This window comes from Amblyomma maculatum, chromosome 9 (assembly GCF_055883805.1).
Source record: "Amblyomma maculatum isolate TAMU_Amacu chromosome 9, ASM5588380v1, whole genome shotgun sequence".
Taxonomy (NCBI): domain Eukaryota; kingdom Metazoa; phylum Arthropoda; class Arachnida; order Ixodida; family Ixodidae; genus Amblyomma; species Amblyomma maculatum.
In genome coordinates this window covers 72,402,926-72,429,582 of record NC_139352.1, presented here as the reverse complement: position 1 = coordinate 72,429,582, position 26,657 = coordinate 72,402,926, and the positions used below count along the sequence as shown (strand labels likewise).

The following is a 26,657-nucleotide window of genomic DNA, read 5'->3' as shown; positions in this document are numbered from 1 at the left end:
AGCACTTCTTTATACCAAGACTTACAATTCTCACGCTGTCATGGACTGATGACGTCACGATGGGACCAATTTCTAGTGACACATTTTGTGGACATTTCGGGCGCCAACATAGCTTACTAATGTTTTCGCAATAATAAATTGTTCTTTTTTTTTTTTGCAACTGCTGTTAGCTTGTTTGTGTGCCCTCGGCCAAAGGGATCGCCTGCTTTGTACTTTTGCTTTTTTTGTCATTCCCCCCACCCTCAATGTAATGCAAAAAATGACGCTGTGGATAAAGTGACAAACAAACACATAAATAAACAAGCTTCACTAAACGATGAGTCATGAGCTCACCAGGTAAACATACAACAGCGCTAATATAACCTTCCAGCCAGCAGGACGGCCCTGCAAGGTTCTGGAACTACAGCCAGATTACGGTCGCCACGGAAGTTTATTGTAGCGAAAGCTACACTAGGCTCTAGAAGCGAGTTTCACCATGCCTGTCTTAGGCCACAACTGCGCATGCGCCGTAACCATGGCAACCAGCTGCGCCGTTCCACAGATGTTCCGCAACTACGCCGACTTGTCACGTCACATGCCTCGTTATGCAGCGTCACTGCACATGAGTAAACCATTCGTGGGTCACCCAGTGACTCGTCAGCTTAGTATACAGTGCTCGCAAGAGAAGGGCATCCCCCCCCCCCCCCCCCTACACCAGCTACACCGGTGTAGCAAGTCTCGAATACCTCCAATGGTGTTTTGCTACACTAGTGTAGCTGGTGAGTGTTAAGAAAAATGGCCCTAGAGAGGAAGAGGGTATCGGCATCCCAGAAGATGCGCGCTGATACGGAGAGGAGGGGAATGGCAGTTCCCGCACTGCGCATGCGCGCGCCGCTGCGCAGAGCTGAACGAGTGGAGCAGGGAAACAATTACTGGCATCTCATGCGCAGGGCATGAAAGTTCAGCGGAGCGCTGGTTGTGTTCGATGCAACGATCCATTGCAATAGCAGATGCACATATTCGGCTCAGCAACGTTGAACCCCTAAATTTTTTTGGCGGCCTGCACTTCGTGCCGGCTGACATCTCGCCATAAATACCGCGCATATATCTCGCGCGCGCTGTTGGTGACATCTCTTATCGGATGCCAGCGCTTCTAGCCCTGCTTATCGGGTTGTAGGGGTCACGTTGACACGACCGATCGCTTCTCGCGATGTCCGCGGCGCCGAAGCGTTGTCCGCGCCAGCCTAGCAAGCAGTCTGCAAACAGCACAGGGAAGGGCTTCACAGCTGGTGCTGCTACACGTAAGTTCTAAATCCTGAGCTCCCAAAAGTCATCAGTCGTATACTAAGTAGTGATACTCCTGGCAAATACGTTTCAATGCCCGTCATGCATAATAAATCACAATCTGATTATTAGAGATTGTCGCGTCATCTCTGGAGAGCGATCTGAACTACACTGCCTAAAGTGACGACCAGAAACTTCAATGATTAACTAACTGCGCTAAAAACAGAGAGCGCTTTGTTGCTGGTTTCCCAAAATAGGCGGGCAGAAATGTATAGCTGTTGAGCCGTACTTTGTCAACTCGTGAGACAATGGACTCTACCGCGCGTTCTTCGGCAGGCAAGGCGAATCGGAGTCTCTTGTGCCTGGGGGCGTGTGCGTGCCGATGACACACACTCACATAGGCAACAAAAGCAAAACGAAGCAGCGCGGCGAGCGCGGCAGCCCTCGGCCCCTCGGCGCCTACAACACCGTCGCCCGGAAACACTGAAGGGTGAGCTTCCACCGCTTCCACCGCTGCGGGCAAAGCGTTCTCGGTTTCGTTGCACCATTGCTGTTGTGTAAATTAGCAGGATGTGACAGGTAGGTGCGAGAAGCACGTGTGCGCGTTGTGTTGAAACTGTGCTGCAGTGATGACGTGTGTCGCGTCGTGCGTACACGGTCAGGTGGCAGCTAGGTATTGCACCGCATTTATCTCTGTATAAGTAAGGATTCAAGGTAGATGCAGAGCAGGGGTCGATGGAAGTTGTTGACGGCACAAACTTAAACAGGAAATGCAGGAGGAGGAGGGGGAGGAGGAGGAGGAGGAGGAGGGGGGGGGGTGCTCAGGAACCTAACTACGTTTCGAAAAGACGCGTTAATTTTGTCTAAGAGATGAATGCTTGAGCGACTTCAAGGCCCCGAAGGACATAAACAGCTTGCGCCAATATGAAAGGTAACAAAGTTTGCGCGTTTAATTAATAGCTACCCCATAAATATGTGCGACAAGCCCAGTTTGTATTTGTCCCTAACTTGCTTTCCTACTGGCGTATGGAATTCAAAAGTCGTTTTCAGCAGTGGTTGAAAGATAATCAAAATTTTTTCGTGTTTTCGTGCAGACTGGCTGTTCCTTTGCATACAGAGTGACGTACAAATTTACTCAACTCTTCCCTCTCATACACACACGCGCTTTTTTTTTTCACACTTTTTTTTTATACTCTGAAAATTAGTTATGGAGGTGTGAATCCAAATATGCATGACAACTCATAGCAGCCGTTTGCTTCTTGAAAAGTTCAAACATTTGCAAGTTCCTTCTCTCTCTTTTTATTTTAATCAGTTACCTACAGGTTCCCTCATCTGTCGCCAGTTGATAATAGATTCGCCAATTATTTTTCGGCCATGCATCTCTACCCTGAATTTGTGAGAATATCGTATCCAAGAGTTCTTAGTTTCCTCCATGTCTCCAGGTCTCCTCCAACTGTGTCATGATTGCAACCTATATACATAGTATACTAAAATAGGTTACTTTGGTTCTGCAGACATTAAATTTCTTAAAAATTTCAATTTAATACGTCCTATTGCCGGTTTGTTTGTTGCTTTCTCTATAAAGACGGAAAGGAAACCAGGTGTTATAGCCAGTGCTTGTGATATATGTTGTTACCGTACTTGACTGTTCAGCACTAGCTGTGCTGTAGCTGAATCTGTCCCTTATAGTTCTTTGTTTGTCTTTATGCCTAAGTGTTGATCATCATAAAGATGCAATTTGTTCGTTCAACTAGCCTCTACTCTAGAATATGGCGTACACCCTCCCAATATTTTGGTTGTCCCAACGTTTATTTGTAAGGTTAAGAAATTAAAAGAACATATTTACAACGATGTATTACATTTGAGCTAAATAAAATGTAAAAAAAAATAATATGTAAAGCTACGGTGCTACCTGGGTATTTGGCCGGACGATGTTCCTGCAAAACAAATATACGCTCTGTAGAGCACGCCATGGCGGCGGCCGATGCGTGTCTGCCATGTACACTGCGAAATTCGAGCGGGAGAGAGGGCGCGCAAATCGCGGTTTCAGTGATGAGCTCAGTTGCTGGCGTGGGTTTGTCGGTGAAACGTGATGAGATGCTTTCGAGAGCGCAAGAGCAGACTGCATATAGCGACGACAGGAAACAGTATACGAAAAACACGACGCTGTTTTGTCGCACTTGTTATTGCACGAGCGCCTCGCTTTCGTCGTCTCCTCTTGTCGCTTCCGCCGCGACGCACTTGTCAGTCGGCAGCGAAACCGTATCGATTCGGCAGAGGGATCTACAGGAAATCGACGAAACTGGGAAGGCACCAGAGGTTTGTTGGACACTACAAGGTAACCGGAAGGCAACGCGACAGTATGCGAAAGGCTTTCTCAGAGACAAACTTCGTGTTCGAAGAAAATATTTTCTCTAAACAACTGCTGTTAACATCGGAAACTGCAGCCAGTAACGCCCGCAGCATCATCTCGCAAAACCGACCGAGTGTAAGCAATGCAGCTCCGCGCTGGCACAACCTGAGTTAATGAGCGGCGATAAACCGCAAAATCCTATGCTGTAGACAGTGCCGTCAAGTGATTTGGATCTTTTCTTTCTGAAGTGAACGAAATACACCAGTTTAACTCAATTTGGTGTTGGAATAATAACGGATAAATCATACGGAGACAGAACAGAAGAACAAAAGCAAGCACCAGCTACATTCAAGGGACAATATTACACACGTCCTTCGACCGCCTTTACTTTCCACACTAGTTCTATATGCCGGTTGTCCGGTTCAAAAACACGGTGTCTGTGCGAAGCTCTTCTAGTGCTCTTCACAAGTGCGCGTGTCTGCCTGGCCGCCTGTCGACCCCCTCCTCCCCAACGTGCGCCATGTCCGGTGTCAGGAGGTCATGAGGGCCGCTCATATGCAGGACCTCGCAGCCTCGCGGTTCCCCCTTATGTCGCTGCTCGTTAAGTACCACGCCTTTATCGCCGATTCTTGGCAGTCTCTGGTAGCATCAGCTCTCTTTGACGAGAGGGCCCCGTCTTCTACATTATATTGTTACGGAGATGAAGTGCAAGAAAAGCGAGGAAAAGGAAGGAATTGAAGAGGAGATCGAAGTGTGCGCGTTCCATTGGACCTTGTCTTGTGGTACCTGCGTCGCTGTCCGCTGGCTGTGTGAACCAGTCCTGTCATTGTCACGCCCGTAACGTGACGTGGATACGTTATGGCAGGTTTGATAAGTTCACACAGCCAGCAGACAGCGGCGCAGGTACCACAAGACAAGGTCCAACAAAACGCGCACACTTCGATCTCCTCTTCCTCCTTCCTTCCTTTCTTTTTTCGATGTTTATTGCTTCGGGGCATAAAAGGAATGTTATGATGGACGATTAGTATGGTCAAATAAATAAAAAAAAAGATTGACTGATGTAATGAAGTCCAGGAGTGAACTATGATGCGGTCCCTGCTTCCAAGCGGGATATGACGACGGATTATGGGGGAAGAGGCCAGCTGCCACCAGGTGTCGCATCCGCGTCAGCTTCAGCGCTAGACATTCCCACAACAGGTGGTGGATATCGGCTTCTGTATCTCGGGACTTGCAGACAGGGCACCAGGGGTGGGGACAGAAATTTTGTAATATAAGGCCACTTTCGAGTCACTGCAAGTGTTGAACTTGAATCTTCCGAACCACCACCTCCTCTGCAAGGGTTAAACCGCAGGGGAGGCTTAGCGTACACGGAGGTATGAGACCACGTGTACGGCGTAGGAGGTGATCCTTTCTCGTTAAAAGGATTGATTGATTTAGGCGCGGTAACTGTCTCACTTGTTTTCTGTGGACACCTCAACCGAGCCGTAAGGGAAGGGAGGAAGGTGGGAGTGAAAGTGGAAATAGAGAAAGAGGAGCTGTAGTGGAGGGCTACGGAATAATTTCGATCAGCTGGATATCTTTAACGTGCGCTGACATCGCACAACACACGGACGCCTCTTCGTTTCGCTTCCATCGAAACGCAGCCGTCTCGTTAAAAGGAGGGTAACATTATTCAATTTGAGTGAGTGAGTGAGTGAACTTTATTAATTGCTCGGAGATCTTTTTCTTCGCCTCTTCAACCGAGGCTGACGAGCGGTTGGCGCCCCCAGTCCAGGGCACCACTGGCTTTCGCCAGTTTGCGAGCTCTTGTGACCAGGTAGAGCTGAGCCTCCGGGTCAGAGCTGGCCAGCAAAGCCTCCCACTGTCTTTCATTTGGTTGGTTGGTTCACAGGAAGGGAAAGGCGCAGTATCTGTCACACTTGCTCTGTGGACACCTGAACCGCGCCGTAAGGGCAGGGAAGAAGGTGGGAGTGAAAGTGGATAGAGAGAAAGGGGAGCCGTAGTGGAGGACTACGGAGCAATTTCGACCACCTGGGGATCTTTAACGTGCGCTGACATCGCACAGCACACGGACACCTCTTCGTTTCGCCTCCATCGAATGTCTTTCATTTGGGTTTTCAACCGCCTCAGATCTATGGCCTCCTCGTTGCTGAGCTTTTTATGCGGCTCCGGATATACTTTCCGCAAGCCTCTGTAGTGTTGTAGTATTGTGGTGTAGTCAGGGTCAAGCGGAATCAGGTCCTCTGTCCCGAGACTGTTGGGCGCACGGTAGGTTGCATGTCCTCGTGCTACCCTGTCTGCGTACAAATTCCCCGTGATCCCTGCATGCCCCGGAATCCACACTAGTGTTTGAGTGTATTGTTTTGTTGGCTCGCTTGTGGAAGAAAGGATTTGGTGCGCTACCTTAGATAATTTACCCCGTTGAAAATTTCTGCATGCGGATTGAGAGTCTGACAGTATCGTCAGACTCTCTCCCGTTTCTCTTCCTTGCCTAATGGTCAGTGCGATAGCCACTTCCTCTGCCTCCGTGACTGTACAGTTTTGGATCGAGGCGCTAACTACCTCCCGGCCTTCGCAGTCTGTGACCGTGGCTATCGCCCTCCTTGCGTTGGTTTCGTATAAGGCTGCGTCGGTGAACCTTGACGTGTCTTGTTGGCCGAATGTTTTTTCATAATACTCTGCCCTTGCCTGCCTTCTTCCCGGGTGCAGGCGGGGGTCCATGTTTCTTGGTATGGGCCGAACTCGGTACCAATTTCTCACTTCCCGCGATACCTCTCTTGTTTTGTTATAAGCCTGTAGGTGTCTGCTATATCCCAGTCTTTCCAACACCCGTCTTCCCGTCCTCGTTTGTAGAAGTCTGTTTAGCTGTGACTTGATTTGGGCTTCTGCTAATTCTTGTACTGTATTGTGCAGACCCAGAGCTGCTAGTTTGTGGTTCGGTGTGTTCTTGGGGAGCTTGAGTGCGGTCTTGATAGCCATTTTGATGATGGCGTCCGCTCTGTCTTCCTCTCCTTTGGTCATATTGAAGTAGGGTAGAGCATACGCTACCCTGCTAATAACGAGGCTCCGGACCAGTTTGAGTGTGTCGGGCTCCTTCATCCCCATCTTTTTGCTGGTCACCCGTGCTATCATTCGGGCGACCTGCTGGGTCGAGGTCTTGAGCAGATTAAGTGTGTGTTGACACCTTTGATTCGATTGGAGCCACATCCCCAGGATCCTCTCGGTTGTCTTTTCGGGTACTGTCTCCCCTTGCAGCCGGATCTCGAGCTTGTGGCCTTGATCTGTGGGAGCAGAGCGGTTGCCCTTCCCTCGCCATAATCTGATCAGTTCTGATTTTCTTGATGAGCACTCCAAGCCCCTTTGCTTTAGATATTCTTCGATGACAGATGCTGCTTCTTGCAATTTCGCTTCCTTCTCCCCGAGTGATCCTGTGGTCGTCCAGATGGTGACGTCATCAGCATACATAGCGTGCTGTATGCCCTCCACCTTCTCGAGGCGCCTGGCCAGGCCAATCATTGCCACGTTGAACAGCGTGGGCGAAATGACTGCTCCTTGAGGTGTCCCTTTGTTGGGCGGGGAGAAGGTCTCTGTTTCTATATTGCCAATCTTGATTTCGGCCGTCCGGTTACTCAGAAAGCTCCTAACGTACTCGTAGACTCTGGTTCCACAATTCGTGTCTGCCAGACCATCTAAGATCGCCTTGTGACTAACATTATCAAATGCACCTTTAATGTCCACTGCCAAAACTACGTGTTCTGCCGAGCGTGGGATACCTGTCAAGACCTCTTCTTTGATCTGCAGGAGAACGTCCTGGGCTGATAGCTTTTCTCTGATGCCAAACATGGTGTCCGGCATCTGAGCGCTATCCTCTAAGTAATTTTTCAGTCTATTATTGACAACCCTCTCGAATTTGAGGAGGTTTGGCGTTGATGAGGTCGAGGTGGAAACGTGGGTCGCAGAATCCGCACGGCTTTGAGAACTTAGGTCACGCGGAATCCATTCAATCCGAATTGGCTGCGGTATGTATGCCGCTAGACTATGTATGTTTTGGCAGATTTGTGTGCTGGTACTGATGCGTCTAAGCAGCTTTGTCACCTGGAAGACATCCTTCCTTTTTCTCACTTTTCTTGCACTTCATCTCCGTAACAATGTCTCTCTGCCTGAAGAATACTGAGGTGGTGTTCGCAAGAAAAAGCGGCCCTGAAAACCCCAGAGGGGCCAAGCAGGACTGTCATCAACCTGCGTGGGATCGATCAGGAACCTGCGTCAAATTCGAAAGGGCCCTTTGGTTTGCCCCCGAAAACTGTGAGTCCTGCAGTACCAGAGTAAAACACTTTGTGGGGCATGCTGACGCATCGCTTGTAAGAACTCAAGCGCAACAAGACGACACACAGATAGAGGGTGGACAACAGGACAATTGTTTCTCCGGTTGCCTCTCCTCTGTGTCTCGCTTGTGCCCTCTATTTGTGTGTCGTCGTTGTTGTGCTTGAATTCTTAGAAGATACGGTGATTTAACCAAAATTTGGTATTCCTCCCACAAAATATCGCATTGGCCAGGGCAACGCGCCGAAATTTGTGGGCCTATTTATTTTCGATGTGGAATCTGGGCCCTCTGTAAATTTGGAGGTCAATCCCGAAATCTTCGGTTCGGCCTTACCACTCCCCACGATAAAAAAGAAAAGATCCATCCGAAAAGTTCTTAAACAGCTCTGGCCTTCCTTCGGAATGTGGACATGGACTGAAAAGTTCTTCCAGTGAATGCGAGCGCATTCAAAGCACGACTTCAAGTACGTCCCTAACTTTTGTCTTTTCCCTGAAGTCAAGTATCGGCGTTCGCGCCCTGTTTCTTTAAACGTTTTCTTCGCAAATCCTTCATAGCAAAATAACGGACAAGGAACTTCCCACAGTCATGTCGCCGGGGTGGCGCAGTGGTTACGATGCTCGACTACTGTTCCCAAGGACGCGGAATCGAATCCCGGCCTCGGCAGCCGCTTTTCGACGGAGGCGAAAAGCAAGGCACCCGTGTGCTGTGCGACGTCAGTGCACGTTAAAGAACCCCAGGTGGTCGAAATCTCCGGAGTCCTCCACTACGACGCCTTTCATAGTCTGAGTCGCTTTGGGACGTAAAACCCCACAAACCAACCAAAACCTTCCTACAGTGATGTTTCGAGGCATGCACGAATGCCATGCACGAGGGGCTCGAAGAGGTACGGGAAAGGGCACGATCATCTATGATTATCTATTAATGACCATGCGTTCTCGATGGACATAGATGAGGTAGCAAGTGAATTCGCGATAGCAGCCCGGAACCAATGGGCGCTCTCCCATGGGTCTCCTACAACGATGAAGAGCCACACGTGTGGCGCACACTCTCTCATTCATCCGCATGCGTGAGATCGGGGAGATGTTGCCGTTATGTTTATCTACAACGAGCACAAATCGGCTTTCATAAGGCGCGCTCAGTGCGAAAAAGCGACGAAGAACCTTTGGAATCCCTCTGCAGCAGCAATTTCATACTTCCTGCCAAATTTCGGCGAAAGACTGCTTTCGACCATACTCGGAATTGGGATGCATATCGCGCTAGTAACCAATTTGAGCTAAACGAATCCTTGCAGTTGCAGATAATATTGTTACGTATGTATGGTAAATGTATATGTATGGTAAAACTTCATAATTTCCATGGAGACGATGGGAAACGCTGCAACTAATCGACATTTAATTACAAATCCTCGAGCCATACGTTAAACCACCCTGAAAAAATCCGGAGCCTCCTGCTAAAAACGTTCCTAATAGCTCTCCAGAACATTAAACACCTCATACCCCTACCGGACATACACCCAGGTAATATCGATTCAGAGAAGCCAGCGCTGTCCTACCTTCGCCTGCCTTGCATCGAACTGTGCGCCACTCCCCTACAAGTGGAGCTTCTTCTAACGGCGTTATTCGATCACATTTCACGCGCTATGACTAGCGAAGAAGGGGCGGCACCTGCTCGCAGCGCTGACGCCACGAAACTGCACGGCAAGGCGAAAGTGGGGGCGTATTTGAGGGCGGGCTTCGGCCGATTATCTTCCAATCTTATATACCGAAGTATCGACATATCGAACTATTTCGGGACACCCTTAGACTGTACCAGCGTCCGCGCTTGGGACTACAGGCAAGCAAGCGCCGCTAAGGAGCGCACAAGACTTTTGAACATTTTGTGGCCTGCGCACTATGTATGTAAATATGGGTTCCCTGTTTTGTGACCCGTAATGGTCCACGCATAACGGTATTCTTGAAATTGAAATATTCTTTTTTTTTTTCACCTTCTTATTGCACGTGTATTATGGTATCGTCTAAATGAATCAAAAACAACAATGGGCCAGTTTACTTGTATAATGAGAAGCAAATACGATACGTATCGTGGAACAGCGAGATAAACATATCCATATGTAGCACGCAGCGATATTGACAAAGCCAGCGGTGAAATGATGCATAGTGATTTCGATCATCGCGCATTCCACCAATGATTGACGCTTTTATTGTCATTTTTTGTTCTTTTTCTGCTGCGCTCAAAGCTTGAAAGTCGTCCTCTGTACGCAGCCGAAAAGAGCGTGCAAGACGGAGGAACACGGCGCGCTGTCTCAGCGGAACCGCCAACTCTGAGAGCCTTATGTTCTGAGCAGGGGCCGTGAGCCGTAGATGGACACTCGTCGTAGTGCCTGCCTCGACAGCTGCAGGCCACCGGCCGACGCGGGAGCAGGGACGTCATGGGCCCCAAGGGTGACATCGTGCGTGTCACACTCGTTGCCGTAGGCGACAGCGGGGTTGGCAAGTCGGCCGCCCTGCACGCGTTCGTGCACCGATGCTTCCCCACCGAGTGCCTACCTACGGCACTCGACCAGAAGGAGACGCTGCTGCACTGGGACGGCCAGACGGTAGGCTTACATTTCGTCTGATCTGATTTATCGCCAAGAGCCCCACTGTGCTGCCTCGGTGACTAGAGAGCTCAAATGTTGAACTCATGGATGCGGAATTCCCGCCGCTTTTCGTTAAAGGCGAAAAAAATTGGCTGTGGTTTAGCTTAGAATAGATTAAACCTAGTGTGAAACGATATCTGAAGCATTATTACACATGGTAGAGCTGTTTATTCGGCAGAAGGTTGTTCTTTGGTTACCGCTACGAAGAGACTCTAGTGATCCGTAAAGTTCGTCTTCGTTTGAACTTGGCGCGGTTATGGCTGAGGCGCACCTGGGGTGGCGCAGTGGTTACGGCGCTCGACTACTGTTCCCAAGAATGCGGGATCGAATCCCGGCCTCGGCGGCCGCTTTTCGATGGCGGCGAAAAGCAAGGCGCCCGTGTGCTGTGCGATGTCAGTGCACGTTAAAGAACCCCAGGTGGTCGAAATCTCCGGAGTCCTCCACTACGGCGTCTCTCATAGCGTGAGTCGCTTTGGGACGTTAAACCCCACAGACCAACCAACCAACCAACCGTGTGCAGTGCACTGTGGGTAATTGTGTTGTTACGTTATGTTGTTATTATTGGTTCACAGGAAGGCGCAGTATCTGTCACACTTGCTCTGTGGACACCTGAACCGGGCCATAAGGGAAGGGAGGAAGTTGGAGTCAAAGTGGAAAGAGAGAAGGGGGAGCCGAAGTGGAGGGCTACGGAGTTTTTTCGACCACCTGGGGATCTTAAACGTGCGCTCGCACAGCACACGGACGCCTCTTGGTTTCGCCTCCATCGAAACACAGCCGCCGTGGTCGGGTTCGAACCCGGGAGCTCCGGCACAGTGGTCGGGCGTCTTACCACTGCACCACTCCGGCGGGGCGCAGTTGGCCATTTTTGTCGGACGTACGTAACAAAGTGCCAGAAGAAACCATTAGAGACATGTCACCGTGTCCAGCCATGCGCGCCATCACCTCCTCGTCGCGTTTTGCGGCTATTCCAAGCATTCAAATAAGGGCTCGACAAACTCCGCGTTTGGCGTACCTGCCTCATTCGATCAGAAGTCGGACGTTTGCATCGCCTGTGTCGGCTGCGAGGTAATATAATAGCGAAGGAACGTAGGCGGACAGAGCTGTTTTGCGGAAGGTTTGAAGAGCTTTATAAACTTATTTATAAACAACAAGCGAAATTTAGTTCGGCCAAAACTGCACTGTATTTGAAGCGTTTTGTTGCAAAAAATCATTTCTAGCCCGCAACTATGGACAATGCAACGAGGTGCACGTGGCGCCGCAGCGTCTTCTTTTGCTTCGTTGCCGTCATAGACGATGCAAACATCAGACTTCTTCTGATCGAATGAGGCATGCAAATACAGCAAATACGTTTTGGTATAAACAATTACTACGAAATGCCATTTCTGTTCTTAATTTAAGCTATAAGGACTCGGCGGTTTATCTGGGGTAAGCATATTGTACGGCACGCATGTGATTTCACAAAGCGCGAGTCTGCTTCAACCGCGATTCTTAAACCAGACCATAGCCTCCTTTATACCGTATAAGGGAGGCTATGACCAGACGCTTGTAACATTGTGTCCTTCGACTGGTCTGTAGTCTTTCAGTTGGTTTCTTGTGACGAAGTTCGTCCGAAGCACAAGGAACTCGTGAATGTCGCCCGTATTTATGCGCGGCCACAGGTCGACGCTTACCGTGCATTTGCTACAGACGGGTCGGTGCCACAATTTTTTTTGATGTACCGGTCTCTGGCCACACCGTGCACACTTTGCAGATAATTCGAACTGTCACTCATGATGCCGATTTAGTGTTCATTATATCAGTGCAATACTGTGGGTAGAGTGACAGAGAAAACGGACGCACAAGAGCAGCTAAGCCGCCGACCGTACTAGTCAGAACAGAATGCGAAGATGGCGTCGACTGTGTACTGACGTCAGCTTTGAGCCACGCAGTTGCTACTTACCACGTCAGCTGACCTCTCGCCTTTTACTCCCACCTTCCTATTCGGCGCGGTTGAACCACAGCACACGTGTGACAAATACTGAGCCTTAGCTTTCATGTGAATCAATTATTTGACCTTGAAGCTGTTTGAAGGTCATCAGAAGCACACGGTGACATCGGTTTTACCTCGCGTAGTGAATCTATAGCTCCAAAACAAGGTGCCCCTGTACTGTGTGATGTTGGTACATGAAGATCCCCTGTTGGTCGAAATTTCAGAAGCCCTTCATTAGGCACCTTTCATAGCCCGAGTCGCTCTGGGACTGTGTAAACTAAACCAATTTATTGTCGCCGCCACTTAAATAAAACTCGTGGCGTCATGACAAAAATATATATATATATCCGCCACACCGCCATCAGCGTTACGGTTAACAGGTTCTTCATGCGTTGCAGGTATGTACCAGCACAAAAAAAAAAAATGAAACTGTGGCATAGAAGCGAAAGCTATTCCCTCAAAAAAATTTGAAGTAAATGATCAGACGAGACTCTCTTCCCTCTCCAGTAGCTGAAGTAACCAAGCTGACAAAAAAAAATAAAAAATCACGGAATGCACTGAAACTGAGAGCTGTCTCGAGTACACTGGCTTCCGAGACAGTACCCTGCCCAACCGATATCTCGGAGGCACCACACAAACACCACTGTGGGTGCTTTTGCTCTTTATAACTAGGATTAAGTAGGGTTAGACCTCCACCATTTTTTTTCGTTTGCCAAAGTCAGTAGACCCCTTTCATGGCTGGTCAGGTTGGCTTTTCCACATTGCGTGCTGCCCAAACATGGTGCCACTGGCCACCAAAAAGAAATCAAGAATAGAGTGCTAAAATTGCATGTTACTGCTCCGCAGATATGTTTAGTGATGCTTGGGGATATGAACATGTTCTACTGCATAAATCACATGAATCATGGCTATAGTATGTACGCAGTTCCAAAAAAGTTCCTGTTTTGCCATTAGCGGGGCAAGCAACACTGAGGTGAAGATGACTTAATTTATGAAAGGGGATCATTAGCAAAGGCTAATAGACTTTTTAATCAGTGGCTGACAGACAGAATGTCAACTAAAAGTTGTGGGTTATCTTGAAAAACAGCTAGCTGTGTTTTTGCGCCAAGGCAGTAAACTTTATTGACAGAATTGTTTAAACGGTCATGCAAGGTTGTGACGCTTGCATGAAGGGCCTGACCATACTTTGCAAGTTTGACGATTAAATTGCTCCATGCTTCTCGTAAAGGAGCTGGATGTTAGTTCTTTGGGTAGGGGCTTGTCCAGTTGCATGCCTAATGTATATGTTCCTGAGTAGCAATTTTGAAATTTAGGATTTAATTTTCTTTTGAAGATTGCACGTAATTCGTGAGGACTTGGAACAGACCCTGTTCTATTGTCCTTCGAAAAATGTTATCACTCGATCTGTCGCTGGCGCTTTTTCTTGCCAAGTGCCCACGCGAAAGCCAATCAGGTAGAGTGCTCTAGGAAAAAAAAAGCAAATTTTGTGCTTGAGATGTGTCTGAGGACTGAAGTGTCATGCGATGTTTTCTTTCGTTTTATTGCGCAAGTTATAATCTTGCTGGTAAAAAAACTTTTACTTTATGAAAAAGCAAGCTTGATGCAAACGTTTCAGTCAGTTGCTTGTTCTTCAAGGCAATCTACAACTTCTGTATTGACACTTTGTTCGTGATGCTGATAATTAAAGATTTAGCTAGTTAGCTGATTAGTCTTGCCTCATGAACATTAGACAACAAAAAAACTCTTGCAGACCACGCCAGAAGAAGACGCCAGAAGCACCTCTCAATTGGTTTCACGGGGTTAGGACACTCTCATATTTTTAAACTTAGTTACATTTAGCCCCCACACAGGCATTCACACACCTTGGCAAAAGATGAAGACAAGCTGTAAAGCAGCAGCTTGACCCCTACATCATGGCACATAAATAAAACAAATAATACCTCTGTTGAAAAGCGCACGAGATGGTTTCACAATGCAACCATAATGGCTATACTCTTTTTGAATACCTCCATTGCCTCCCTTGTTCATAGAAGCTGATTAACCCTTTCAGGCACCATTAACCATTTGAATATAAAACAAATCATTTTCAGCCTATTGCTGCTTTTTCAGCATTAAGGAAGCCAGTCCATTAGTGTTCCAACAAAGAAGACAATGCTTAATTTTTAACAGGGAGATAGAAAATGTCCTTCAAATTGTCAAAATAGTTGAAAGCTAGTATTGAAACACCAGATTTACAATGAGAACTCACAAAGAATAATAGAATAATTTTGCATTTTGAAGATCCACATTAAATTTTTAATATAGAGGAAAAAGCAAGGCCACTGTAATACTGTTGCCAAAACCTGTCGGCAAGAAAATGACGGAAGCCATGCTAACAAGCTCACTATTTTCGCGAAAGTTTTTTTTTTGTTGAATTGGTTAGTACTCTGTTAGCAAATTCAAGGATGCTCAATTCCCCTGAAATTAACAAGAAATTTTGCTACCTAGAGTACATTCTGAAATAAGGCTGCGAGTTTGCAACATTTGCAGTTCTCTACAAAGCATCTCAGAAGGCGAAGGGAAGGTAATACTAGGTCTATGCACATCAGCCAGCTGATTGCCTGTTTAGTATTTCTAACAGGATTTCAAAATGTAAAGCTTTGTAGGAACATGGCCACCTATATTCACCAGGAAATGATTATAAGTAGGACTGCATTTGCTAACCTCCAAGTACTCTTGCATGCTTTGCCATCGAAAATTTAGAAGCTGCAGATTATACATCAGCTGTGGCAATCAAGTTAACTATTTTTCGCTATTTCCGATTTGCAAAATGCTATCCTTAGCTGATGCCAATGTTTACAGAGGGTCCTTCTATTTGCTAAACTATAGAAGCTAGTCCTGGATAGCATGTGCATTTTAAGATGGAGTTCCATTATTAGCAGAGCAATTCAACTACCCTCAACGACAGCGAACCGCATTTTACTGCCAAATATGTCTGATGTTAGTATCCAAAGTCATTCCCGAGTAAAATCATGAAACTTCCACCAGGCAAAACTGTAACTAGTACCTGTCTTGTGAAACATTTTCAGTTTTCTCATTTAATTTTTATTTTCCAACAGGTGTACCTGAACCTTTGGGACACTCCTGGCTCCAGCTCATATGACGCACTGAGGCCTTTTGCCTACCCGCAGGCCGATGTGGTCCTGATCTGCTTTGCACTCGACAACAGGGAAAGCCTCGTTAACGCTGAGCAAAAATGGGCGCCCGAAATCAGAGAATTCCTGCCCAACATTCCCATCATCCTTGTCGGGAATAAACGGGCAAGTGGTCATTATAAGACCTCACTTTCTATGAACCTCATTAAGGATGCACCTCTAGGAGCAGCTTATGCAGCCATTCCCGTTTTCGGCTACTTTAGGGTAACACAACACTTACCTAGTTCATTTAAATGCAATAAATGTGCTGACACAACACTTTATCAGATCATTTTTATTTTATTTTTATTTTTGTGACAGCAACAGGGCAATGCTGCCAAAGCAAGTTCTCATTAACTATTAACCCATTAACCAGCAGTCTCTTGGTGTCAGCAGGTCGCCCCATCACATTGTATATTGTGGGGTCGTAATTACAGTAATTACATTCTCGTGAACTATGTAAAGTCAGTTTTCCAAGGCAAATACTACAGGTCTGCCTTCTTTCCTATGAATTCTGGATAATAAATGCTAAATTTCATCACTGTGAAGTCAGCAGCAGAGTGGAGATTAAGCTGCTAATGTGACCCAGTGGCTGCTGGATAATTATAGTTATATGTACACACTAAAATAGTTTCGAGTGCTTACTAGCCCTCACAACTGTGTACTGTCACATGTGAGCAAGGACTGCTTTAATCTCCCTTGAACTTCAAGTATTCCATCATTTTCTGTGTTATTAGATATCTCCAAGCACGTGAAAAAAAAAGGTTAAAACACAGCAAGGATTACTAGCCCTTGCTTTTGAGAAGCCATGCTACATAATAGCATCGTTTCTCAAAGTAACTGATGAACAGATATTTACTGCAAAGCCTCCTTTCGTGGCTGCCATGCCTGAATATCAATTTTTCAATACACTGGATAAATATCAGTTGTCGGACCTCCAAAGGTCAACTTCTTGATGCCTAAATTAAGGAGGGAAGAAAAAAATTGCTATGCACCTACACAATGTGCCAGCTACTGTCGTCACATTCAAAACAAAATATAAAAGTTTTGTTAGCTTGGCTGAAATTTGAGAGGTAAGAGAGATGCCAACTGGCGACAATTAGCATTGGGTTAATTTTGTGCAGCTAGTCTGGGACGTGTGAAAGATCAAATTGAAAGCCTCGAATCAGCTCAGAGGCTCGGAAACAGTAAGGAATTTTCTTTTCCACAAAATATTTTCCCACTTGGCCGCAACATTCCTCAAAAATGAGAACGAAGGAGTTTCTGGATGCTTGCTAGAAACCATACATTTGCATCTGCTTTTCCTCCATGCAGCTTGTCGAGAATGATGGCAAACATATCAAATCTGAAATCATTGGCTGTTGCAAATACGGTGACATCAAACGTAGTATTCAAGTTCCATGTAGCACTGAGCATATGGCATAAAAATGCAGTTTTGAATTTGCAATAATGGGCAGAACACTCTCAATGTGACGTTCAACAAGGTCATTCTCTCCTTTGCTTTGGTAACCCATTGCAGGACCTTCGAGACGCCAGTCCTGAGCTCCTGTACGAGGTGGTGCCTAGCACCAAGTCTTTTGTGAATAGCTTCGAGGGTGAAGCTGTGCTGGAATGCATAGGAGCGTCGGCCTACGTCGAATGTTCCGCTCTCATGGACCAAGGTCTTGAAAACGTCTTTGGTGCAGCCATCGTGGCAGCCATGAAACACGTGAGTAACTCCCCTACAAGTGGCTTTTTCCTAAGCCTAGTTGTTCCTTCATGTTTTTCACATCAAACACTCAAACACTGAGCGTGCAGTCATGGGCAGAGTTAGTATGGCACGCGGGGAAGATTCCTCGACAGTACAAGTGATATTTAAAAGTGACAGAACAATGTGTGGCCTGCGCAAACCTCAGCAGAAAACGAAATTCGGAAAAATCAAAATTCTTGCACTCATAGTTTTATGATTAATTCTTGGTCAGGCAAGAAAAACTTTGAAAACAAACAATAGTGTTTGTAGTAGAGGAATAGTATTCAGTGGTTATGCATATGAGTAAAGCTTTGCTGCAGAGTTGTGTATCTTTGCAACGCTTGTGTAAATTTTGTATGTACCTTCAGTGAAGCAAGCCATCCAGTACAGCATGAAATTCAGTTTTTCTCATAGCTGACATGTTTTAATACAGTCATAGGAGTGTTTTAGGGCTTAAGAGAGATGAGTTATGCAATAAATCAGTGCCACAGGTCTGTCATAGTGGAAAAGCACAAAACGTGAAGCCATGCCCTTGAAGCATGAAATCAATACACAATGCGTAAATAACGAGAGGGAAAGGTAATCATTAGCATCAATATATCTATTTGTAATCAGCATTATCATGCATGTGTTTTACTTATGTTTGGGACATTTTTTTCATGCTGACAAAGTTTAAGCCATGCGTACCCAATAGGCTCAATGTCAGCCAATATGGCAAATGTGTGTAGAGTGCCATATATGTATCACATAAAGGACACTTCGCCTTCGATGTAGTGCGCTGATCTATAATATGGAAATGTCAGCTGCCTTCTACTTATTCTTTTGTCCTGATGAGTTACACTGCAACTCTGTGAGAATCTAGCAAGGAATGCTTACGCAGAAACAAACAGCTACCTGTAAAGCGGTAACCACATGAGGCGACAACCCTTGGCGATCAGTTGCGCGCCGCTGCCGCCAACGCCTGTCCTTGCCATCGGTGCATACCCCATGGAGCGATGGCACCTGGCGACAGAGAGGCGCGTTTTCATCATTGCTTTGTTACCGCCAGCTCGTCGTTTGGACAGGGAGAGTACAGGCATCAAGTACGATAAAACATTGATGAAATTTTTTGTAATGCATCGCGTATAAAAAAAAAGAAGTCACAGTGCAGCGGTGCGCTGCTACACTGTGATGCAGAATCTGTATTGCAAGCAGTGGCTTTCTCCTGCTCCTTTCGAAAAGTAACAATATCTAGCCACACTAGCCTTTTTATTTTCCTTTACTACCCTACCAAGCTTTTACTGAATTGTCTCGATGTGCTCATGTAAGCATGGATCAGATGAAATGACCGTCTGCAGGCTCTTCACTCAAACTGGACTAGGAAAACAAACTTCCCTCGCAAGAAAATAAAATAAAATAAAAGCCCTGTGTGGAAGTTGAGTACCCCAAGGCCTTCTGCGATTGGCTCCCTCGCGAGCTGCTTTCGGGCAACACGCAAAATTTTCTAAAAACCCAGAATCTGAGCGACAGCGACGAGCGGTAATGCTCTGGCGGCCCTCAGCCCACCACACGATGGCGTCGTGCAACGTGTCGCCGCGAATTGTCGCCTCATGCAGTTAGCGCTTAAATATTCCAGGTTAGCGTACTGCAGACATGCAAAACAATTAGTGAACTTTTTATAGTTCAGTTCTGAATACATTCTCGTTTACAAACTGCAGACTATGACAGAAGAAAGACATTGTTTTCTAGTTCTGTAGATACCGTTCCCACATCTTTGTCCTAGCACTTTCTTTTACCAAGCACAAAGCTCTGAATTAATTTTAACAGCATTTTAAAGCTAGCCCCCCAAGAACTAGTATCAAGCATCTAAATCTTTACCTCTCTCTGCGTTGCATGTTGCCTTCCATGTAAAAACATACAACACACTAAATGTGGAAGTAGGCATAGCAGTCTGCTTACCGTATAAATGGCACCGCTGTACAATATATTTAGCTCCATATAAGAATCTGTTTTTCTTCTGACTAACCCTTGTTGGAAAACAGATTTCTTTCATACCTGGGAATGCTAATTGGATGGTGGGTGTTCTAGAATAAAATTTTTCTGTGCAATCTGTACAAGTAAAGTAAGTGCCCCATAAAATATTTTGTTCAGAACTTGAGTATGCTGCATCTGTAAAGAACTTGTCTAACAAAGCTCGCACAAATATTTCGGAAGCTGCTCAGCATCATATTGTTTACTTCAGCCTCAAAGATTGCAATCATTCGTCTGGCGTTGCATTCATCGAGAACACACTATCATTAACAGACCTTTTCGTGTGAAGAAAAGCAGCCTTCCTGTGCATTTGTTTATGGTGAGAGCCATTAATATTATAAACACTAAAAGAAGCGATCTGAAGAGGCCTGCAGAAGGATAAAGGGAAACCGCAGTATGTGAAATGAAAAAAGAAAGCTCCTGGTGGATATATATATATATATATATATAAAAAAAGTGGGGAGAGGGGAAAAGAGAAAGGAAGGCTGGAAGAAAAGGCGAGAAAAAGAAGACAACACAGAAAGATAGCAGCATGAAGAGAGAATCGACAAGATTACGCTTGCTGAATATTTTAACTATGGCATAGCCTAGTTTAGCCAACTAATTTTTTTAAGACACATAATATGTGTTCTGCATTGTAAAAAATTATTAGTACAAAGGAAAATATGAAATATGCTCTGATCATGGGCCCAACTTATGTCATTGATGCACAGGTCATCCATATTTCTGATGTTATGAATTAAGAAAAATTCTACAGGACCTACATATCAAAAAGCAGTGTCAGAGTTGGCCAAATTTTGAGTGTTAACCACTGCGACGCCTGTGATAATTAATGCAAACGTTTTTTTAAGATGCAAACTTTTGAGATTTCTCATAAATGCGTGACCGCCTGGCAATAAAACTCGTGAAGTAGATACTTCATGAATTTTGTTAAATAATACTCAGACATACAACAGTCCAAGAGATAAAATGAGCGGTAAAAGGAACAATCCAAAGAGAAACGATTATTTGAAGGTAATGGTGACATACAGTGGCCGTTTTTATTAGCCACATGGTATCCCCAATCGTGAGCATACGATAAGTGACAAGTCATTACTTGCATTGTGTTCTGTAGTGTTAATGTGTTCCTCTTTTTCCTTACAACTAGGCGCTCTCATTGTTCACTGACATGTTTTGCGTAGTATACATACCATTGCCCTCAATAATGCCCTCTATGCAAAGAAGGTATTTGAAATAAACAAATCTCTACATGAAATAAATCATTCTTTCCCCAGAAACAGAAAACGCCAAAGAAGAAATGCCGCTGCTGTTCCTGCTGTTGCACCATCTTGTAACCTCAATTTCATAAAGTTCTCTTTTCACCATTTTAGTGCAGCTTTTGAACACAAAAATGTCAAAACTGAAAGAAAAGTTCTCCGAATAAACGAGCTTCAGGAGAGGTGTAATCTCAATGCCATGATCTGCTGTCTCTGCCAGTTGAGCAACAATGTACAAAAAAAAGTGGAAGTGTGACAGAAGTGTAAAAAATAAAATGCTCACATATCTTTTATTATATTGTTTATTACCTTCTTATTAGCTTTTTATTATCTGCAATTGTGTTAAGATTATCTCTAAAGCTGAATGTCTCAGGTTTACATGAGCATGTGTGGCACTTTACATGAAAAAGAGGTACAGAACTTATTCTCACACACTGCCAAGTTACTATCAACATTTGCTTTCAAGAATAAATTATGATCTCTCTAATGCAGTATGCCAAGCACTTGTGTGGTCCTAGAAAGCTTGCATTTGGCACACATTGCAATGAAAGAAGAGATAAGAAATACACTGTTCTCTACTCCTGTATATCACTTGGCAATCTCACTTGTTTTAGACTATACCACAAATCACTGGGTGCCAGAGACTTCCCTGGTTACTCTTCAGCAGCACTGACAGACCGGTTCAACCTTGGTTCCAGGCCTTGTCTGCCACACACAAGGTCACTCCAGTTGTCACCAAGGCCATGCCAATGTAGGTGCCTGGAAATAAAAATGTGTTTCAAGACATGGCGTAGCTTCGTGTCACATTTCATTTTGAGCCTGCTAACCAGGAAAAGGACGGCAAGACAAGTTGGGCTTGTTCATAAGTATTCATAATAGATGCTAAAGTGCAAAAAGATAAGCACAGTGAAGGAAGACCATACACAAGCGCTTACTAGCAACAAGGGTGTTTTATTTCAATGCTTATTTCAATTTTCAGTGTTCTTCGCCACCAAGACGAAAGAAACTGAGATTCCTTTTCATTGCATTGAGACTGAAATACGCCTCTGTGTCTAGTAAGCGCTTGTTGTGTGCGGTCTTTCTTCAGTGTGCTTGTCTTCTTGCACTGGAGCATCCCTTATGAACAACCAGAAAAACTTGTGCGAAATCAACTGCAAACATCGATACCTAAAGTGGACACAACTGCCTATAGTTAGAAAAAACTTCAGGCAAGTTTTTGTCGACTGCAAATGGGGTCACGGTCATGCGTAAGGTGTCTGGCGGGTCATGCAATATCCCTTGGTCATAAAATCCTTTCACACAAGCAACATCCGAGACATCTTGGTAGGGGCCTAGGCTATAGTGCCGAATGCTTCAGACAGCAAGTTCCTATGCCTCAAAATAAGTCGTGTAACATGGAAATGGAACAGACTATAGAGCCAAGACAATGATGAGTTTTAAACTTGAAGCTGTTTTAAAGTTCGCCACTTACCTAGGCGCATTACTCAACCGGCTCCTTGTATCCTATTCTCACTCTTTACTGATGAGGCTTCTACCTTGGGTTGTACATTTCTTATTATAAACCGCAGTTTATCACGAAAATATTTGTTTGTCGCTGCTCTAATTCAGAACACGCTACTGAGTCAACCAGCTATACAAGTGATTTGGTAGTTCTGGGAGTGGTAGTATTACAGGCTTTACAGCTCACATCAGAAATTCCATGGTCGGAAATCTGGCAACTTGAGACGTTCACTCAGTTGAAAGTTATGGAAAGCAATATTATGAAAATGATTTCATGCATCCATCTTCCATGCATCCTGGAATCGATAAATGAACACTAATTGTGACTGAGCAAATAACATAAAGCACAATTGAATCTCAAGTACTATGCCTTCGAAGAAAGAAGAAATGCAGAAAATCATATCTTTTGACAGAATCTCCTTCAGAAACTTTTGACAGCCTAGCTTACATCAACAGCTCAAGCCAGCATCTCAGATGATGTTGGTTTGCATTTAGAAATGGTTACCCATGTTGAGGCCATAGCCACGAAAAAATCCTGGCACAGTTCTTAAACAGGTATGAGGTACGCTTTCACAGGCGTTCTTAAGATTTTTGTGTTTGTCTTTGTGGTGCACAAGTGATGAAAGGCTATCGTGCACCAAACAATAAGCAATGGTTCTGCAGTACTGTATGTGAAATATAGTTTTTAAAGTTTATTTACACCATTTTTTTTTTTTTTTTGCAAACATTGTATTGCACTGTTGAAGCATGTGCTATTGTGGCGACGTTGCGTATGGGTACCAAGGGAGAGACGGGAAGTTCGGCAAAGTTAATTTAGGTTCACCTGCGTGCACTTCTCTCAGCTCGCCTCTATCCTGGAGCCAAAGTCGCCCCAGGTGCTGACAAGGGGAGTTAAAAGCGTTTCATGCTTAATAACCAAATGCAGCTATCCACTATAATGTTGCTAAGCGAGGCCATTGTGAAGCTGCTTCACTGTAGCTGTTAACGCTTGTACATAACTGAGCATACAGTGAAAGTACATACGTGAATTAGTAGATGATGTTTCCCCCAGAACACGGCCAGCCAAGGTGACAAAAATGAAGTTCAGAGAATTGGTGAGTGGCACAGCCAAAGACAGGTCTGAAAGAGAAACAAAAAGGTTTTCACTGAAGCAGCCAGTAACAATATGTTATGCAAATTTGCTAGTAAAGCTGCAATGTAGGTACTGTACTTCTAAAATAAAAGGAAATAATACAAATACCTGAAACCTGAAAGTCATTTTATGATGAACACAATTCCTCCTCGAACGTCCGACAAGATTTCGAATGACAGAGGTTTCCCTTTTCGTCTCTGATAGCTAAGGAAGCAAACACTGAACAAAATTTAAAGCCAGGGTGGATGTACAGCATTTGTCAAAAGTTTAGAACCCAGAGGGTTTGCTTTTAAGCTGTATATTATGGCTTCTTTAACAACTGTAGAAGTCCTAGCCACTGGAGAGAGTAGGACGAAAAATCTTCCTGCCTTCAGCAAGTTGGAACACCAGGGAATGCCTTACGAGCCACATAGTATGGCTCAGAAGCAGACCCCCCTGGGCTTTAAACTTTTGACAAAGACTGTATAAACACCTCGAGTTTGTGTGATGAAGCCTTGAGAGACTAAACCAAGTATACATAATAGCACCTGCACAACAATTTTTGTCATTTCGGTAAACAGCAAAATATTTTAATAATACCGCTCAAAGACATTATTGAATATAACACTGCCATAAAACATTAACTTTCAGGTATATGTTGCAAACCCTCATTAAAGAAATATCCAGAGTAACATTAAATATAGAGAGCACTGTAATGAATCCAAATGCACCAAAAATAGAGCCCTTTCTGACTACAAGTTATTCAGGACATGTGGAGATTGTAAACTAATGATAGCCTTTGCAGTTGAAGTGTATGCTAAACTTGTTTGCCAAAAATTTTTGGCTAGCATAAGCCTGAGAAAGCTTGATACATTCTTGCAAATTGAGCTCAGACTTGTTTTTGATAGGAAAAAATGCAGAGAATTTGAGCTAAAATTGCAATGTCGTGCGAAGGCGGCACTGCACAGGTTTTGCTCTTCTGTCACCTAACTTTGTGCAGTTGGCTGAAGTGAGACACGTTTGTTAACAATTAAATCTCTGCTTTTGTAAGCGTATTTTATTTATTGGCTGTGCGACTGTAGCGCCATACTGCCCGACTTGCCGCTACCTCGGCAACATATTGGTACGGAGCTGATGCATAAGCAAGAAAAGAGTTTACTTGGGATAGCAACCTCTGGATTAGTCTAGTGTTTACAATCTAGAACAGCTGCTCTGCTAAGGATTCCAATACGATAAAAAGTATTCGAATGAGAGTAACTTGTTTATTTAGTATCTTCGAATTTAGATGAAGGTTATAATTACTCAACTCAAGCGAATTTAACTGCCCTGAACTAAAACAGCCATGGAAGTCACAAAAGCAATGCACCGTTTCAATGATCAATATGGCCAACAATGCACGCTGTAGTGCACGCAGCAATGGAAAAAAGAGGGGGGTAACAGATTCTGTCTAATATGTCATCTTAATGCAACCTGCAAATTAAAACACATTAAAACTGACCTGCTGATCCCAGGGCAAGAGCATAAATAGCCGACCCACTCTGGTTTATCAGGAATGGCAATGCATACTGGAAAGGAAATTAAGGTGCATAGTATATATAAAATAGGAAGGAATACAAGCACCATGTCAATGCATTCGGAGAGAGACAGGAGAGAGAAAAGGCTCTTAAAATGAAAACAGTATTTAGCTGCTGTTAAAAAAAAGATTAAAATAAACGTGACCATATTACTGCTTATTGGAGGCAAGCTTTGGAATATAAACATTGTAATAGAATAGCGCAGAAAATAGCTTAAAGGAAAAATAAAACATGGCCTTAAAACTATGGTAATTACATATAAAGGGAGACATAACGTTTAAAAGTTAGTCAAAAAGTCCAATGTACTTTGATGTAAAAAGAGATTCTCAGTACATTTGGTTTTCTGCTCGACAACTGTGCAAAGTAAACACTGCAGCCTACAATGTGCAAGGCTTCTGTTTTAAGAATGCTGCAGTCCTACAAAGAAGCATTGATGCTGTGATATAGTGAGTGCAGTTAGGGGTCCTCCCACTGAGATGAAGCCTGTTCGTCTGTATCTCAGATGAAGATATGACACAGTAATCTGCACTGCTGCTGATGACTATGCCTTTTGCCATCTCGTTATGCTAGCAAACAGCAACTTGACAAAACCTCGCTAGTAATATATATATATATATATATATATATATATATATATATATATATATATATATATATATATATATATATATATATATATATATATATATATATATATATATATATATATATGCTTTTGCCATCTGCACCTCATTTGGCAATGTTTTATTCGAATGAAAACGTTAAAAACATAAACCTTTCACAAGTTTAGCAGTAGCTAATTTGTGCTATGCGGGAGATAACCCTTTACCTGCGGCTTTGTCGCTAGAAACTTGACTTCTGCCAGCCACTGTTGGAGTGCTCCTTCACGTTTGATATCTTCAACGCCCTTCCCTCCTCTACGCAAAAGTGGTGTTGACAAACCCCAGAGAGCGGCCACTGCGACTAGCCACAGAACTTGCACTGGAAGAAAAAAAAAATAAAAGCATTAAGCTGTTAAACGAAAATCGTGTTCAGAATATTTTGGGAACAGTTTTGAGGGAGCCGGAGACCGCGGTGATAGAGCAAGTCTTCTCAAACGTAAAGCGTTCAATATTCATTTTCATGCACGTTTTTCTTTTTTTAACCTGATCACCAAGCTGTCATGAGTGCTTTTAGGCGCGTTAAGCGGGTAAAGCGTAAAGCATGACCTGACAACGTCTATGCGGCACGTGTATCTAGGCGAGGTAGTACCATGTGAATCATGGTATCGATTTGTTATTGAAAGTTGGTTCGGTGTGCCTCATGCCATATCGATATTAAGAATGAATTATTGTTGCAGTTATATAGGAGGCGGACAACATCGGTGGATTTCAGCCTCGAAAACGAAATAACAGCACGAAAATGATGCACAGTTGGTGGCCGCGCAGTCCGCAAGCAGCGAACCAAATCATACCGGGATCAAGCATGTCGACAGCAATCGGTCACTAATCCAGCGATGACTAAATACTTCCTGAAACGTTCGGCACGGGTATTAGAGCACATAGATCGAACTCGTTCATATTTTAGGCACAGTGTAGTTCAGCTAAGAGAAGAAACAAACGCTTTCATTTTATCGTCATGCTACCACCGGTTGCCTCCATTTGTTTTGTTGTCATGGTTACGTCGCTACGTGCACTACGTGTCCCATCGCTGCATTTTTACCTTTTTACAGTTGAAAATTCCTAAAGGAAATTATAAGACATCTGTTATAAAGCAAA

The 26,657-nt window shown here is 44.6% G+C and overlaps 2 protein-coding genes across 6 annotated transcripts; one reads left to right on the top strand and one right to left on the bottom strand.

Annotated features, from left to right (window-relative positions):
• Positions 1-1,169: 1,169 nt before the first annotated feature.
• Positions 1,170-21,497, top strand: LOC146179403 (ras-like GTP-binding protein rhoA). Of its 5 annotated transcripts, none has more exons than XM_084579030.1 (6): positions 1,170-1,280; positions 1,600-1,753; positions 10,202-10,536; positions 15,646-15,846; positions 17,240-17,428; positions 20,740-21,497. In XM_084579030.1, exons 3-6 carry the CDS (start codon positions 10,369-10,371, stop codon positions 20,791-20,793), a joined length of 612 nt encoding a protein of 203 aa, XP_084435156.1. In that variant the 5' UTR covers positions 1,170-1,280; positions 1,600-1,753; positions 10,202-10,368; the 3' UTR covers positions 20,794-21,497. The 5 variants fall into 5 exon arrangements, with proteins under 5 accessions (XP_084435156.1, XP_084435153.1, XP_084435151.1 ...); XM_084579027.1 differs by having other exon boundaries at positions 1,175-1,280; positions 10,285-10,536; positions 20,734-21,497; XM_084579025.1 differs by having other exon boundaries at positions 1,175-1,280; positions 20,734-21,497.
• On the bottom strand, positions 21,000-26,564 carry LOC146179402 (transmembrane protein 234 homolog). The gene is made up of 5 exons (XM_084579036.1): positions 26,354-26,564; positions 25,730-25,881; positions 24,825-24,891; positions 23,239-23,334; positions 21,000-21,474 (listed from the first exon to the last, which is right to left on the bottom strand). The coding sequence occupies exons 1-5, from the start codon at positions 26,364-26,366 to the stop codon at positions 21,398-21,400; spliced, it is 405 nt and encodes a 134-aa protein (XP_084435162.1). The 5' UTR covers positions 26,367-26,564; the 3' UTR covers positions 21,000-21,397.
• Between the last annotated feature and the right edge of the window lie 93 nt (positions 26,565-26,657).